The sequence below is a fragment of the Barbus barbus genome (genome assembly GCF_936440315.1).
Source record: "Barbus barbus genome assembly, chromosome: 22".
NCBI classification, from domain to species: Eukaryota; Metazoa; Chordata; class Actinopteri; order Cypriniformes; family Cyprinidae; genus Barbus; species Barbus barbus.
This window is the reverse complement of record NC_136750.1, coordinates 6,344,396-6,361,802: the sequence shown is the minus strand read 5'-3', so window position 1 is coordinate 6,361,802 and position 17,407 is coordinate 6,344,396. Positions and strand designations below refer to the sequence as shown.

At 37.1% G+C, this 17,407-nt stretch overlaps 1 protein-coding gene across 1 annotated transcript; it reads right to left on the bottom strand.

The window, feature by feature from the left end:
• Nucleotides 1–13,245: 13,245 nt before the first annotated feature.
• Nucleotides 13,246–16,871, bottom strand: LOC306888734 (RING-box protein 2-like). The gene is made up of 3 exons (XM_079447155.1): nt 16,532–16,871; nt 14,602–14,649; nt 13,246–14,085 (listed from the first exon to the last, which is right to left on the bottom strand). Exons 1-3 carry the CDS (start codon nt 16,704–16,706, stop codon nt 13,967–13,969), a joined length of 342 nt encoding a protein of 113 aa, XP_079303281.1. The 5' UTR covers nt 16,707–16,871; the 3' UTR covers nt 13,246–13,966.
• Between the last annotated feature and the right edge of the window lie 536 nt (nt 16,872–17,407).

Here is a 17,407-nt window from a genome sequence, read left to right as displayed (position 1 = left end):
ATGACCAGTATATTTTTCTTCTGATTTATTTCTTACAGTGCATGCAAGTTTGGATTAAATTGTCAGGTAAATTACAAATACTGTTAATAATATATAGTGCTTACTTGACTTGTCGGTTGAATGTGGGAGAGGGGAGATAAAATATTTGTGAGACGGTCTGAGGAGATATATTACAGTGTGTTAAATCTAATAATGACTCAATAAACCACACTGAGAGACTGGACAATAAATTTAAATGAGACAGAGAGACAGATGACAGCAGTGAAACTAATAGTTTTGGGACGTTTCCAGATCACCACTGTGCCAACTCACCGAATGACATCACTGAGAGGGAATGCTTCACATCTGAAGAACAATCTCACCTGGCTATCATATTGTCTTTCTGATGAATGTTCTATGCTTCTTCATTAACAGAGTATCTTTTTCTTTACTTTTCCTATTAGTATTGTTAAATCCAGTTTAATGACCATTTTTCTCTTTTCATCTTTCTCTCTTTTCACTCCCTCGCTTCCTAGGTTTCATGCAAAGATGTCTGGGCCAAATCTCTGGACCACATAAGCGGGAAATTGCAGTTTGTTTTAAGTAAATTTGCACATTTAATGATATCTCTATGTCAGGTCTGACAGCGTGCAGCAGAGTGTAATTATTGTTCGAGGTTTGCGGAATATATTCCCATTAGGGCGATCACTTAAAATCTTGGGGCCCAGGAAAACATTTTTATGAGGTAAGTTATACCATTGAGTACATTAGTGAACAGCGAACAGCTCTTATTCATTCAGTAGTCCATACAAATGAGGAATAACCAGAAGCACTTTAAGTACATTTAAGTGGCCTATTTATTTGATGAATATTATATTATCTGCAAGTACAGTATTTTTAAATATAATGTTAAGATTTCTACAAGTGCATGTTCATTATAATTAGTACATTTCTTTTTCACGAGAAAACAAAGTGATTTATCGTATTCCAAGGTATCTGTTCAAATGTTCAGTCGAATGACTTGTAGTGTATTTTGTATTGTAAGGTTTGAAGACATGCTCATAAAATGTATTTTATTTGTATATTAGCTGAGAACCTGGCATTTACATTTACATTTAGCAGACGCTTTTATCCAAAAAGCAAAGTTACAGTTTTTACATTTTTATCAGCTCTTGATACAGTTTATACATTTTTATCAGCTCTTCATTCTATTGCAACAGGTAGCAATAGGCAATTGTATATACAAAATATACAAAATGTTGTATAGCAAAAACAGGCATGAGAAGACAAACAAATAGACAACAGGCAGAAATAGAAAGAAAATATTATCCAGGTTTAAAATTACAGTTGTTCCAAGATTTCACTACTGGTTATAGATTAAACCAAAGTTTACCATCCTGGAATATTTTTAACTGATATAAACAGTCTAACCACAGAAACAATGAAAGCATTTATCTTCTAGATGTATCTCTCATTATAAAACTTATCAAATGATGCTTAATACTCAACTTTCTTAAAGTAAAACAGGAATAATAAAAAAAAAAGTCTTGTTGACTTTGGTTTGCTCTAGTTGTATGACAATGGCGGTCAGTGGTTGTGGTGGTCAGAGGGTCTATGGATAGAGCTGAATTCGATAAGCTACATTTATTTCTTTATTATAATACTGGGGCATGACAAATGTGCGCATTAGGAGAGAAGGGGAGAACGAGAGAGAAACATGCCAGCGTTTGAGGTTTGTGTTTCCTTTGGCCTCCTCTATGGAATTCACTTATTTGTGGAAATGTTAAGAATTCAAGTAACGGGCTCTACTAAACACAGTCAAACACAGAAAAATAAATGCAACGCTCAGCAGTATGAGGAACCATGACAACCAGACATCGATCGATCTCTTCTCTTCTCTTCTCTTCTTTTCTTCTCTTCCCTTTTTAAAAATTAAATCTTATACAAGTATATTTGACTTGGCACGTCATTTAAACTAGATTTTTTCAAAGAATTATTGGCTCTGTCCATGTTACATATATTGCATGTACTTACTACATAGTAATAACAGAAAATTAGGCATAATAACAAGCAACTATCCTTAAACCAAACCCTAATCCCAACCATACATGTTGTTAATTAATATTCCTCAGCATTGTACGGTGGTTTTAAGTTCACAAGGATTGTATACTGCAACAAGACACCTTTAAATAAAATATAACTGAAATATCTTTTCATCAGCCTTGTTTGTCATTGACGTGTAAAGTCATAATCAGCGGTTCACTATTTCCCCAAATGCCCCCCTCGGCTCTTGGCCCGCTCACTTGAACACACACAAGTGAAGAAAGTCAAGTTATCAGCTGAAGATTCGTGAGCAGGAATTTTTACACTCTTCCTCCTTGTGAAGCAGAGCCAGATCACGTCTCAAACATGATTTCCAAATTGCCGTCACTGTCACTTTGATATCGCACACCAACTGCCCGCACAAGCGCTAAAAGTGTGCATGTGTTTATGCTTTTTGCACATTTGAGAGTGTGTCTATTCATATAGGTGTGAATGTGTGTTTGAGGGGGTGTGTGTTTTCCGAAGAGCATGGCGGCTTTCTTTGAGTGACTTGATCAACAATTTCCATTAAGGACCAAGAGACGGTCTTTGTAAGAATATCTGAGTTTCACACTGACAGATCAGCCTGGGAAAAACATGTTCAGAGATCTTCCGTGGAGTTCCAGCTGTCACTGCGGCAGCCACAGATGTCTGGATATATGTAGTCTATAGCAGCAATCATGGAGCATCTTGGATTTCTATCTACACATTAGTGTGGATCTCAGCACTCCTGTCTTCAAGCAAACTTCATAGGGCATGACATTCAGACCTCATTAACGCTAATCAGAAACTAATCTCTCAGTGCATGGCAGCATTAAAAAGTTAACATATGTTTATATGATCTCTCATTGCTGGTGCACTGTAAGTTAAAAAATAAACTACTTTCTGGTCAAACATTTGGAAACACCTGACATGATAAAAGCTTAAGTAGCTGAAATTAATTTTGTTGACAAACTTTTCCTTATTTCTTAACATTAACTGTTAATATTTTTCTTCTTAATATTATTTTGCAGTTAATCTATTAGGTACCATGATCTAACAATGAACAATGGTTTACTAATCTAGCTTAATATTAATTCATAAATGCATTTATTGATGATTAATATTTCTTTATTTTAAGTCTAGAGGATTTTTAAGATGAGTCACATGTGGGCGTTTAATACTTGGTTTAGGGTCTCGAAAAACACCTAAAGTAATAGTAACAGAGATGCTTGCCTTAGTCCTAAATTAAATCATTTTAAAATGCAAGTGTGTTGCTGTTTATGCATATGTTCAAGCGCACTGAAAATGACATTAAGCCCTCTGAAATGTTATAGGGCCGACCGCAGTCTGTTAAAGTGTGAAGCAGGAGGCCGAAGTGGAGGGTTTCATGAGAGTATTGTGTTAGCAGCCATATGTCAGCTTGTTAAATCAGATTAGAGAGCACTGGCTGTGCCGTTGACGTGAAATCTGAACCTAATAAGTTCAATGTAAAAGAAGATACCAGAAGAGGAGGCCTACAGATGGTGGTTTGGATAAAACAGCTTAATTTCCACCAATAAACACTTAAGAACTGCAAATTAGTCTAACATAAAAAATCTGTAAGTATGCCTATTGTATTCAAAAGCAAGATTGCTTGCTATAAATGCCTTGCTTGCTATTAGACCTGACAAGAACATTTGTAAGAGGTGCTGACACCACAGTAAAGTCCTCCGGACAAATGTCAATAAGCTCTGAAGAGAGTGTCCTCAATTATATAAAGCATTCTTGTGTAGTTGCCAGTTTATAAGACATTCAAATTCTAGATGGCATATTGATATGCAAAAACTAAAAATGAGTTAAACAGATGGTTAAAAGCAGCAATTTGGAGCTCAAGCTTTTGTTCAATTGCTTATATTAATTATTTAATACAAAAATGTGTGTTATTTGAGCTGTGAAGCTCAACTGTCCTCCAGCTGCTGTCTTGTCTGCAGGGTAGAAATAGGATAAGCGTCTGCCCATGACACGTCTCTTTGCATGATAGAAGAAAAAAAAATGAGGGGAGGATTGGATGATAATAGCACCATATATTGCATGCCAAATTAAATGTAATTTTAATCGAGGGATGAGATTAAATTATTTGGTAATCAACAGCATGTCACAGATGCTGTCCACAAAGCTTTACTTCTGTTGAACTCACAATAGGGTGACCAGACATCCCCGTTTTTCAGGGAAAGTCCCAATTATGTGGGAATATGGGGAAAGGAGTTGTCTCCAGAAATGTACCAGTTCAAAACAGTGCACAAATACACTGCAAAAAGGCCCAAGAACACATAACCTGCAGAGCAATTGTCAAGTCAGTATTTTCCCCAACAGAGGGAGCTGCGAACTGCATGCTGGACAACAATGGAGCACTATTATCATCAGTTATCAAAGACACTGTTATCAGTTTCAAGGTAGTCACATACTACAAGTTAAATGTAAGTAATATTGTTTGTATGTTTAATAAAATGCGGGATTTTTTGGCACACAAACGTTTTAAACATTCCTGAAAATTACCCCGTCGCAACAGTAATTCCCACAACTTATTGATATCAGAGATAATCTTATTATTTGGGAGATATCAAGGGTCTATGACTCTACCATTAGAAAAAGCGTAACGGTTAGCTTGGATAACACAGCACTGAATTTCTCTCAATCACTGTTTGCGGACACCATAGGAATGAATTTGATAGTTCTTTCTGGGAAGAAGAAAAACAAAACCAAACAGATTGGCTGGATTCAGATGATCTTCAGGCCTGATTGTAGATGATGCATCAGGCTGGTTTTAGAGGGTTTTTGGCCACTTCCTTTAGAAGAAGAAAAAACAAAACAAAGCTAAAACCAGCCTATGCCGGTTGGCTGGTCTTAAACTGGACATAACTGGTTTAAGGTGGTCTCCCAGTCTGACCAAGCTGGTGTTCAGCTGATCTCCCATAAAGGCTGACCAGCTGAAGAAGTGGTAAAAACCCTTCTAAAATCAGAGTCAGGCTGGAAGACCAGTTAAAACCAGACAACCATCTCTTAGGCTGGTTTAAATTTTATTCATTTATTTTTCCAGAAACATGACCTCTGGTCTCCTTTTTTGCCTTTAAGCGGCTTTGTTTATATAGGCAACCACTTAAGCAACAATAACAATCACAGAAAGTGCCAGCCCGATCTCACGGCAATTCGTACATATTTTACAAGGTGGCTAATTCGTACGACCTCACTCGTACAAATTCATACGATTTTTGCTTAATCGTACGTATTTTACGAGTTGCCAATTCGTATGAATTTGTACGAATGACCTACACCTAACCCTGCCCCTAAACCTACCCGTCATTGGGGTTTAGACAAATCGTATTAAATCGTACGAGTGAGGTCGTATGAATCCGTACGAATTAGCCACCTCGTAAAATACGTACGAATTTCCGTGAGATAGCGTTGAAAGTGCATGCTTAAAATGAGCCTAAAATGCAAAATAATAAGGCCAATTAGGGTTAGTAGCGAAACATTTCCAAAAGCACAAAGTTAAAACGATCATTTAAAAACAAAGCCATACAAAACTGTCTCAGTTTTTCATTTATAGTTAATAACAAGTTATATTTCTGTGATATTTTGACCACTTGAATAGAAAATATCCCCAGTTTCCATTTCAGAAATCTGCTCACTTTAAATCATCCTTTAAAATAGTCTAAACGAGACCCAGACACATTCAGGCAAAAACATTCCAATAACAGAACAGTCTGTGGGATGATGAAGAGCAAAGCAGCATAAAAATATTAACGTTTAACGTCAACCTTTGCACATAATACAAACAGACGGGGCTTGTTTTCCTAATGAAACCACTGGCTATATTAGTCACTGCTCACTAGATGTGGACAAAACACTGGAGCATGTGGCGCAGGGTGCAGCGCAGCGGGGCTGAGCCTCACCCAGAGATTTCCACCCGCCTCAGGAGAGCTTGTTTATCACACAGCTGAGGTGTCATCCTGGACCGTGAAGGAGAAGGGCAAATATCTGCAGCCTGTCCAAAACCACAAGCCTCTCTTTCCCATGTCGTGCCTGACCCCGTCCTTCCTCATATTTCATTACTAATCCCCCCATGACAAGAACAGGATTTGAGATAATCTAGCTATGAGCACGGCTAAAATATTTAGGAGCTCACATAAAAATGTTACTCCTTTGAAAAGGATAAACTTTCTTCAGCATGGATGCCTTTATTCATAAGTTGTCTTCCCGCCGCCTAATAAAAAGCAGTATCTCATTGTGAGCAGTGACCTCTGCTGATCATATATAGTAGTCAGTATAAATTTTGAAACTTGAGTAGAGTTTGGAAGTGGTACCTGTTAAACAAATGTGTCAGCCATGCAAGACATTCTAATGAGTTCTGATGTTGTTTTAATGGCTGGTCTATTACTAGAGGGACCTTATTACAACTAACACAACATTTAAAGGGATAGTTCACACAAAACTCACCCTTATGTTGTTCCAAACCTGTTAAACACAAAATATGATATTTTGAAGAATGTTTGTAACAAAACAGTTTCTAGTAGCCATTGGCAACTTCTGATGAACACAAAAGAAGGTATTTTGAGGAATGTTGGTAAACAAACAGATGCTGGTAGCCACTGACCTTTCCAACAGAAGAAAGAAATTCATACAGTTTTGGAACAAGATGAGGATGGCATAATTTTTATTTTTGACTAAATGTGTTTTTAACAAACACAGGCATTAAAGACATTGTTTTCAGCCTAATTAGAATTTCACTTTGGCCATTTCTGCATATAAGGGGAAATATCAGCATGATTTCTTCATTATAAATTATATTACCAATATAACAATTACAGGGAAATGTAATTAAACAATTTATATATTTTAAAATCTGATGACTGATGAGGAAACAGCAGAACATTTTAATTTTCCATAATTTTCCATATAAATGCTCATTAAAAGCACTTGATATTAAAAGAAATGAATATTAAAATACTATTATTTATTATTATAGCAATAAACCATCAGTCACTATAAGATCCTTTCTTCAAAAATGCGATATGGGAAATTTTCTGAAAATCGAAAAAAAGGACAAAATAATACATAAGTAAATAAATAAATAATAAAAACAACATGCAAGATGTTCTTGCTCTGTCACAGAAGAGTGCAAGATTTGGATTTTTGCTCATCATCCAGTCCCACTTTCTTCCTGTTTGGGTCGTTAAGCTCATCAAAGAGTCCGCTGTCAATCATCTCCTGTTGCCATGGAATTGGCACTGCTCCTGTGCTGAATTCTTTAAAAAACTTCTTGTCACTGGCATCAAATTCAACCCCTTTAACCTCAGTGAAGTTCCGAATGTCGCCCGTGTCTGTAGCGTACACAATGTTGGGTTTGGGCACCCATGGAGGAGCAATAAGCCCCGCCTCTAGTCGAGGGATGTTGATGGATTTGAAGAACTCATGTTTCCGAGGGTCATCCCTGAGGGCAAAAAACAGTTATGAATAAATGTATGGTTACTGCATGACATTTATTCATAATTAAAGGAATAATTCAGCCATATTACATCACACCATACTGTTTTTAAAAATGTTTGCAGATGTTTCCATTAAATTATACAAAATGTGTTTCCACATTTTGAGAACGTCCAAATTTGAGATGTTTTAAGATTTTTTTTGCTTTCTTCTTTTTTCCTTCTCTTGGAACTTAACTTAATATGGTATTTTGAAAGACAATAGCATTATAGACAGACCAAAATCATTACATCCTGGCACTCTTTCCCTCTGTCACAGCTTTCAGATCAAATGCACCAGTTTTGCAGGTTGGACGTTGAAAATAGCAAACGTCATTGGTTTTTGCAGGTCTTGTGACTAAATGCCTTGACATCAAACCTAATGGGCCTTCAGCACAGTACTAGACTTGAGAGCTAAAGACTGTCAGTGAACACTAACTTACATTTTTTATTTAGTTTCCTCACAAAAAACTATGAAAAGGCAGAAGAAAACTAAAAGCTGAAAGTGCATAAGTCATATTGAATTCGTATGGTGATTTTATGATGTTTTTGGCCATTCTTGACAAATGTGACAGAGGTTGCAATAAAAAAATCTTAAAATATTCTCATTATGTGTAACATGGAAAAAAATAACAGCACACAGGTTTGGATCAACATAGGGGTGAATAATGGCAGAATGTTACATTTTGGGTGAAACGGTTACTTTAAGAGGATTAAAATCAAATTTTAATGGGTTGAAATGGTTTCAGCAACAGACTTTGAGAACAGTATTAATATGCAATTTAAACCTATGAGCAATGAAGCTGGTATTGCATCTGTTGGTGTCTTCACCCACAGAATGAAAGACCAAGATATTATGACTTAACATTCATGCTTTGCTCCATCCAAACCCAGTGCTGAGGCTCCAAACCCACTGCTAGTGCTCTCAGTGAGAAAGGCTGACAGAAACGGTCTGTTTCTTCAATTTGCTGCCACACTGGCTTCATTTTACTGACAGAGTAAAGCTTCTGTTCCTATGTTGGCATGCAGAGGGCAGAGTTGGACTGACCACGTCCTAATAATGACCTGGAGTGGAAACAGTGTGTCCTTTTGCCATGAAACATAAAAACGGTGCCACTTACTTGCAGCCAAGGTAGTCTACAAGGTTCTTTTTCAGAAAAAGACTGATGATGTCCTTTGAGGGGGCGTCAACATTTTTGTGTTCAAATTTGCACTTGTCTTCTAGAGTTCTCCTTACTAACTCTTCTTTAGTAACCTTCTCTTTGTGACCTCTAAAAGGCAGACGGCCAGCCACCATCACATAGATGCTACAGCCCAAGGCCCACCAGTCCACTGACGTACGATACGGTTCCTGCGTCAGGATCTCTGGCGCCATGTACCCTTTGGTGCCAGCCTATGATGGAAAAGACAACAAGAGGTGTTGTGAGAAAAATCATTCAGCCTTCTTGAAGCCACCTGAAAAAGCATTTCAAATCATATTTAAAGACATCTATCATGGTACAAACTCTTCGACCTTTTCATCATCCTCACTAAAATCCCATTTCAGAAGAGATTCCTGAGACAAGTCAAACACACAAAAACAATCCCTCGCCATTTCACCAGTATGTGTCTCCAGGGACTCAAGTCAAACCGTTTGAGGCACACTGCTCTTTTGAAGAAGGGCATGCTGTTCCAACCCAGATCAATGCCAGCTTTGCGTATTACTGTGATTAGCATTAGTGAGGGCTTATTTAAGGTTTTGGGATATCCCTGGCTATCTGAAATATTAGTCAAAAATGAAAAAGTAATTTTATCTTGGTAGTTAAACAAAAATTAAAAATTAGTTAAAGGGACAGTTCACCCAAAAATGAAAATGAATCCATGACTGACTCACCCTCAAGCTTTTCTAGGTGTATATGACTGTCTTCTTTCAGACAAATACAATCAGTTTTTTTTTTTTAAATGTTCTGGCTCTTCCAAGCTTTATAATGGCGGTAAATGGGGTTTAAGATTTTGAAGGCCAAAAACCTGCAGCCATCTATCATAAAAGTGCTCCACATGGCTCTGGGGGGTTAATAAAGATCTTCTGAAGTGAAGTAATGCGTTTGTGTGAGAAAAAAATATCCTTATTTGAAACTTTATAAATTGTAATCTCTAGCTTCTGCTAACTGTTATACGCATGTTCACAAGAGAATGGCATTATAGCGGATGATGTAGGTAGCGTAAGCTCCAGTAAGAATATACTAGTCTTGTGAAAACCAACTTTTGTTTAAAGCAAAGAAAAAAACAGGCTCCTCTTGGCTTATAATGAAATCCTCTGACATGAATGGTGTTTTGTTTTGCTCTCTCTTTTGAGCTTCCGCGTTCATTACTAGTGAGTTCGTCACCATGTTTGCCTACATTCTATGTTATCCGCTGGAACGCGACTCTCTAATGAACACGCCTTAAACCCCATTCACTGCCATTATAAAATAGGGAAGACCCAGGGCATTTTTAAATTTAACTCTGATTGTATTCTTCTGAAAGAAGTCATAAGTATTTTATAAGCTCCAGCGGGTTGTATCTGTGACAATGCGTTTTGCAGTAGCACTATGCTATCTGGCATCTGAATGCCGGAAGATATAACACACTCTCATACCATTATTTTTTACTATTGAGTTGTAATTCATATTAATTTTGTCATTTTTTTGCAATTGTATTGCAGTCTATCATGCATGTGTTTAGGAGGGCCTTTACACCTGGCCTTTTCGTAACCAGATAACGTGATGTGGAGTATGTGATTTCAGACACAGTCTACACATTTTCAAACTGTTGCTAATTAAACACAGGATTCAACTCATCAGCTCATTAGTAGAGACTTAACAGATGGATCAAATAAAGGAAACCTTCAGAATGTTTACTGCTGGAATAACTGAGGCCAGATGTTAGTAGCTGTGCAGGTAAACCTCACTTCCCTGACCTCAAGAGCTCTACAGCGTCCTTGTTAGAGTGCCCGCCTCACATGCCAATTGATGCTGGTTCAAATTCTGCTCAGAGCCATGTGAGTAGAACCAGTTACACTTGACTACCTCCAGGAACAGGGTTGGGAAACATTGCTTTTGGACAGGGGTAGCTGCAGCTCCTGGAGAGCTACCACCCTGAAGATCTCAGCTCCAACTCCAAACAAACACACCTGAACCAGCTAGTCAATGTCTCAAGGGTTACTTGAAAATGACAGGCAGGTGTGTTAAAGCAGGGTTGGAACTGAAGTCTACGGCTGCATCTTATACTTATACTTCCCTACTATATAGTAAGTGAATACTACATACTACCTGCGACTTACTACCTCCAGCGTGATTCTGAAGTTTTCATATGATGGACACTTTATTATCCCATGAGGCCTTATGAATGGCAGTGACGTGACAACTGAAGCTGGTAGGTCATGTGACAATGACAACATAGTGAACGTAGTACTTTCAGATACATACACATATTCATACTATATAGAATGTACTCTTTTTGAGGTAGCGAAATAATTACCTATTCATAGCAGTATGATTTTGGGCGCAGTCCCAGGGAAGAAGACTATCTAGGAATAGGGATAGCTATACCTGATTTAGGGTTATCAGTAAGTCAAGTCAAGTCACCTTTATTTATATAGCGCTTTTAACAATGTATATTGTGTCAACGCAACTGCACAATATCAAAAAAGGAAAATAGTGTGTCAATAATGTAAAATGAAAAGATTAAAAAAAAAAGATTTCAAGAAAAGCATTTCATTATTGAATTCAGTGATGTCACCAGTAAGTGTCAAAAACTTGCCGGGTATTAGTAAATAGCATTTCATTGTAAGGCTTTACCCACACATTTATGATTGAATGCAATAGTGGAACCTTTTGGGACTCAGGTGTTCAGCAGCTACCTTGTCTAGTGTCCACATACTGGATATCTATTGGGTTCGGACCTCAAAGTTTTAATCTACCAGCCCAGATTGTTACCCACTAGTCTACACCCATAATCGTCAACATCATAAAATCTTGTCTTATGTTACTGTTCTTACCTTTTGAGTGATGGTTTTCCCGTTTGGTAGCTCCACAGCTAAGAGGAACATTACTTTTTTGAAATGGAAAGATTGGCAGAATTCTACATTTTGTACAAAGCAATACATTTCTGCTGTAATATGCTGTTCAATATGGGGCAACGGTGACTTGAAAATCTATTCAGATAAGGGTATTTTTTCAAAGAGGATGTAGACTCAGCAGTGTCCGTTCCTTTGATTATGTGCACTAAATATTACGTCAAAGGTGCCCAGATGGTGCATTACTTCCAAGAGGATATTATTAAATTTGCCATTTGTATTCCACTGTTCATCAAAGGATGTCCAACTCAGTTGAAACACTGCATATTGTGTTTAGTTTTGTCTTAAAGCTGAAGTCTAGAATTTCTGCCTATATAGCATCTGAAAAATAGTGACCTTATCTTCCATTGGCTTGAACAACAGATAGTCTTTCCCCAAACTCACAGCACAGGTTGAGCTAGAACATGCCATGTTGTTTCACTGAAACTGTTGGTAAACTCAACTTGTGAATGGCTTACTTATTAAACTGGGATAAGAGATTTTGCAACATGCATAACAGGACAATAAAATTACACTGTATTTTCTAAATGCACATTCTTAGTCTTATTCTGTACAACACATCAGTACATGTTAGTCCACAGAAAAAGAAGGTCGTTTGTCTGACCAAAAGGATTACAGAAAGCAAGTAACAAAACCAAAATTAACCTATTTTCTGAAGACAGGACTGTAAGTAACTATAGTTCAACTGAACAAAGTTATTCAACGCACCACAGCTAAGACAACCGATAACAATTAAAACAACAATTTAAAAAAAAAAAATCTTTCTTTTCTAAACAAAGTTCCTTTGTAAATGTGTTTGTGACTGGGCAGGAGTTGCAAATACTCACCTCTTTGTGTACATAGAAATGTCTTAGATCGAGTTCAGCTCATGAAAAATGGGGGAAAAACAAATGTGTTGCATTTATAATTTTGTTCAGTGTAGAAAAGGATGGAGCAATACACATCGTACTGGCAGAGCACTTAGGGAATGCTTTTTCACAGACATCTGTTGCAAAGACTTTAGAAAAGTCATGGACATTTCTATATATTAACTTTTTTTCCCCCAGTTTGTTATTTCTTCAAATAGATTTGACACTTTGTAAGTACTTATGTAAAATGTGCCCATAAACCAGCTTAATAATTACTCACATTTAATGATCTTCATCTTCATCTATCTGTAAAAAATGGAACGAGCTATCTACTTTTAAAAATGATGGAATATTACACATATTTTGAGAGTATTTTTAAGGTTTGATTGTTTTCTAATGGAATCTCCCTGAATAAATCATGTAAAATCTCCTAAATTAATCTATGACACAATGAATTTAATATAATTAGTTAAATGTGCTAATTTATTTTATGTTGATTCGAAAGTCTGTGATTTTGGGTTTTGTACATTTAAAAGACTATAGACAGCCAAACAGCTCAAGTAGGAAAATAATTGTGCAGTATTTCCCTATAGCACTAGCAAAGCTACTGCTCATTGAACAAGGCTTGATGCCTTAGAGTAGTAGCCATAATCATAAGATCTACTCTTCTGCACAAGGGAATCTTGAACATAACAGAAACTCTTTCAAATGCCAAACATAACTGAACATTAGACATTAATGTTTCCCTTCACTCAAAAACATAAAATAGCATTTTATTTTAAAATTTACTCTCCATATCCAGCCATATGCAAAGCATGCTGGGAACTAACAGTCACCTCTAAAATAAAACTGCAAAATTGAGCCAATTCTCTTAAAATAAATAGATAGCCTTCTTTCCTTATTTTTTTTAGTTTAATCAGTTCCTCAATTTAAGCCTCAAAACTGCATAAGTTTCTTTTTTTAATTAGGAAAACACATATCTTGGTTTTATTAGTAAAAAGACACTAAGCCACAATTTTTTTATGAAATATACACACTATTTTTAGTTATGTAGTTCCCCCCCACAAACTACACCCATGCCTGAAATTATTTTAAAGTAATCAATCATCCAGTTATCAGAAACAAACACCTATAAAACATTGGGTTTGATTTTATTTCTAATACACATAAAACACATTCACAGCACAACTTCAGTTATAATCACACATGATGCCACCGACACCCAAGTGAATCTGTCGTATCCCGGAGCTCTTCTGGCTGGTTCTTCTTAATGCTGTATGAGGTGACAGAATGGTAAAGCTAACCAGTGTCACCTGGATTTCTGCCAACATCCTTGGTTTCACTTTGACAGTCACACACGTGCACACACGTTTTCCTACACATTCAATGGCTGGAGATGCTCTGATAATCAGTCTGGTCTCCCTAAGCAGAGTAGTGCCAAAGTGGACGGAGGAAATGTGGGTCCAAAGCTTGAATCCTCACTTGCCAATCCTCTGTACCACCCAGTCCTGTTGGCACAGTGGGCATCTATTGTTCTGCTTCACCCAGAGGGACATGCAGCAGTTGTGGAAGGAGTGGTTGCACTCTCCCCATACCACTGAGAGAAAGACAGGATAAGAAACAGCAATGTTTCAGACCCAGAAAAACAAAACTGAGACATTCCACAATGATCTTTTGTGTGCCGCAGAAGAAAAACAGTCATACTGGCTTTGTAACATGAGGGTGAATTTTCATTTCTAGGTGAACTATCCCTTTAAGTGTGATTCTAGCCCTTGATTTAACCTACCAGTGTGGAGGCAGGGTTTATTTTGTGACGCAAATGAATACTATGGATTGTGCACTTGGTCAAGGTACTTAACCCCAGGTTGGTTTAGTTGGATTGCCCCTAATACGTGTACTGTAAATTGCTTTGGATAAAAGAAACAGATAAACGACTCAAGTATATAATTTATTATACTGCATATTAAAAAAAAAAAAAAAAAAGATAATGTGTAAAATATTAGTGCAAACTGTAACGGCAGTCCACAGTGCAGCCATCTGTTTCTAGGGGATTAATGTAATTGATTAATTAGACAGGCAATTAGTATGCCAGCAGTGATGTTAGTTGACTTACCGACACAGTCCTCTTGTTTGTTTTCAGCCTGACATCTCAAGCATGCATCTGAAATACATATTCAAAATTCATTTAAACAACGCCAGTTCTTATTGCTGTTCATTTAGGGCTGAAATGCGTGGAAATCATGTCATTTTAAAATTCTTTCAGAGGACAGACTTGCTAAAGTCATATGCAGTTACAGTCCAACTCGGTGTATAATTGTTTTTTGATTATGTTGGAATGCATTAACAACATTTACATGAGATGAACCAGTAAAATATGGCTGTCTCACAGCCTAGTCAACTGCCTACCTAAACAATTTAAACAATAAATACTAAAATGATCATAAAGACAAGTGCATCTCCTATCTCTTTGAAACTTCCAACAGCAGCTGCAATGGCGTGAGGACTTTGCTAATTAGCGATTGTCTCTTTTGTTCAGTGGGCGGGACTACTCCATTCCACCATATTGGGCATTGCACTCTCTCTCTCATTAATAAGTAAAAGGAGTGCACGGTATATCTAAAGTCTTTGATTTGAACATTCATTGCAGCACTTCTGAACACTGATTCAGTTCAGTGGTTTTTGGCATCACAAAGGCTTTTCACACTTGAAATAGGCCTAGTTAACTCTGTGTGACTTTAAATCCCCAATGGAATCCTGACCAAGATGACAATTTTACTTCATGTCTCACAATGCTCACAATTTACAGGGTTGACAATCAATTCTGAGGATTCATAAGATGACATGTCACTCTGTACATTTCACAGTTGTTTGCTCCTATTGACTTCCATAGTATTCCCTACTAAGAAGTCAATGGGGGCCAACAACTGTTTGATTGCCATCATTCTTTAAAATATCTTCCTTTGTGTTCAACATAAGACCGAACATACAGGTTTGGAACGACATGAGGGTGAGTAAATGAAGAGAGAGTTTTCAACCATTTCTTTAACACCCCAAAAATGGGGGCCTCACACCTCGGGAGCAGGTTTAGCAGTGTGTTTGCAGTCTTAACCCCACACTGCAGTATCTGACGATATGGTCTTAGAATGTTAGAGCTAGATCATATCAATGAAAATGGCACTGCAAATAAGCAGACAGAGTTCACAATGTACAGTGTGATACATCCACTTATGAACACCCAGGGTTAATTGTTAACCCTGGTTTAAGTATGAACAGTGTGAAACTTGAACCAAGGTAACCCAGAATGACCCAGGGTTAACTATATCAGGTGTGACATGTCCTTATGAAATGTTCCTTTACCCAGATTTAAAAGTGGGGGTTAGAATGACCATATCTGGGGTTACTGTCAGTGTGAAAACACAACACAATTGATTGGGCACTTTTGGGCATCAGATGCGTTTGAAAGTTTTACTTGACTTTTTTTTTAGCATTACAGATACCTTCAAACTGTTATTTATTTTTAACATGTTTACTGGAACGTTTAAAGCGGCATTTGTGTCATTTAAAATATCTTTTCGAGTGTTCCATTTAGAATTTGAGCATCATACGTTCTTGTAGATAACTTAACTTAGCTGCTAACGTTACTCCTTTAACGTTATTCAATTCAAAAAATTAAATATGCGAGTTTAAAATTCGATTCATTCGAATGTTCAATGAATTATTTCGAGCGTTATTTTGGCTACGGGAGGTTTATTTCTCCAAACTTGCGTTTGATAGTCCCAGTCACGGCATTTTGGCAATTATAGACACTTTTCAACGTTTGAGTCAGCATTTTCGTGACCACTTATGATTTCAACAAACACTGTCTATGTAACGTTAGGCAGCACTACGTCATTCATTTTTTTATCTGTGTTATTTTGCAAGAAACGACTCGACAGTGTTATCTTCCTATTCATGGTCTGTTGAGGTAAACCAGCTAAGAATCACAGAAAGGTACACAAATGCTATTTCAGCTAAGTTAGCCGGTTAGCTAGAGAAACACTCACCCATTACTTGAACCCGACAAATAGCGCAAGTGTCACACTCCACATCCCAGCTCCACATGGCTACCGCATTCCACTTCTTGAGGGAGAACATCTTGGTTCCCCCTGATTTAGATCCAGAAGAACCGCTGTGAGTGTGCACTAAACCCGGCTCATCACCGTCATCCATCTCCGCCATGGCGAGGCGCAGAAACAAAATGGTTGCGATAGGCTGGTCTGCAGACACACAGATCGGTCTCTCACTGGAGTTGACCGTGAACAGGCCCCTGCCTGGATGTGTTAAATACACTCAGCCAGGAACATTTTGACACAGTTCCCTAATTTCTCCAAAGTACTCTAAAACAACCATACTCACTCTTTCTTTCTTTTGAAAAGCATTAAATTATTTGATTTGCATTTGTATGACTTAATTTATGCATTTATTTGATGTATTTTGTTTTCACTTTCTGCTTCTGTGATGTACATCTTCTATTTTTCACCTCTCCGTGTTTTATGTTTTATTTACCAAAAATGAATAAATAAATACAAAAATGTAGAAATTAGAATTAAAACTAGAATTTATTCACTTGGTTTTACATGCAAGCATTATTATTTTGTAAATAAAATGACTGAACGTGTCATGCTACATTTAAGCAATATCACATGAGCAAGAGTGCTGCTGTGAATTTTGACCTGGCTGTGATGGTCACCGTCACCCCCAATTCTTCATTTTTTCTTTTGTATTTATTTATTTATTTTTTATTATTATATTAAACAACATGTTGATACGGGATTTGGAAAGTTTTCAAACTCTAAAAGAAAAATCTGTAAATTTGGAGTTAAGCATGCACATATTTCTGAAATTTGGCTTATTAAATAAAAAGGTAAATTTGTGACCTA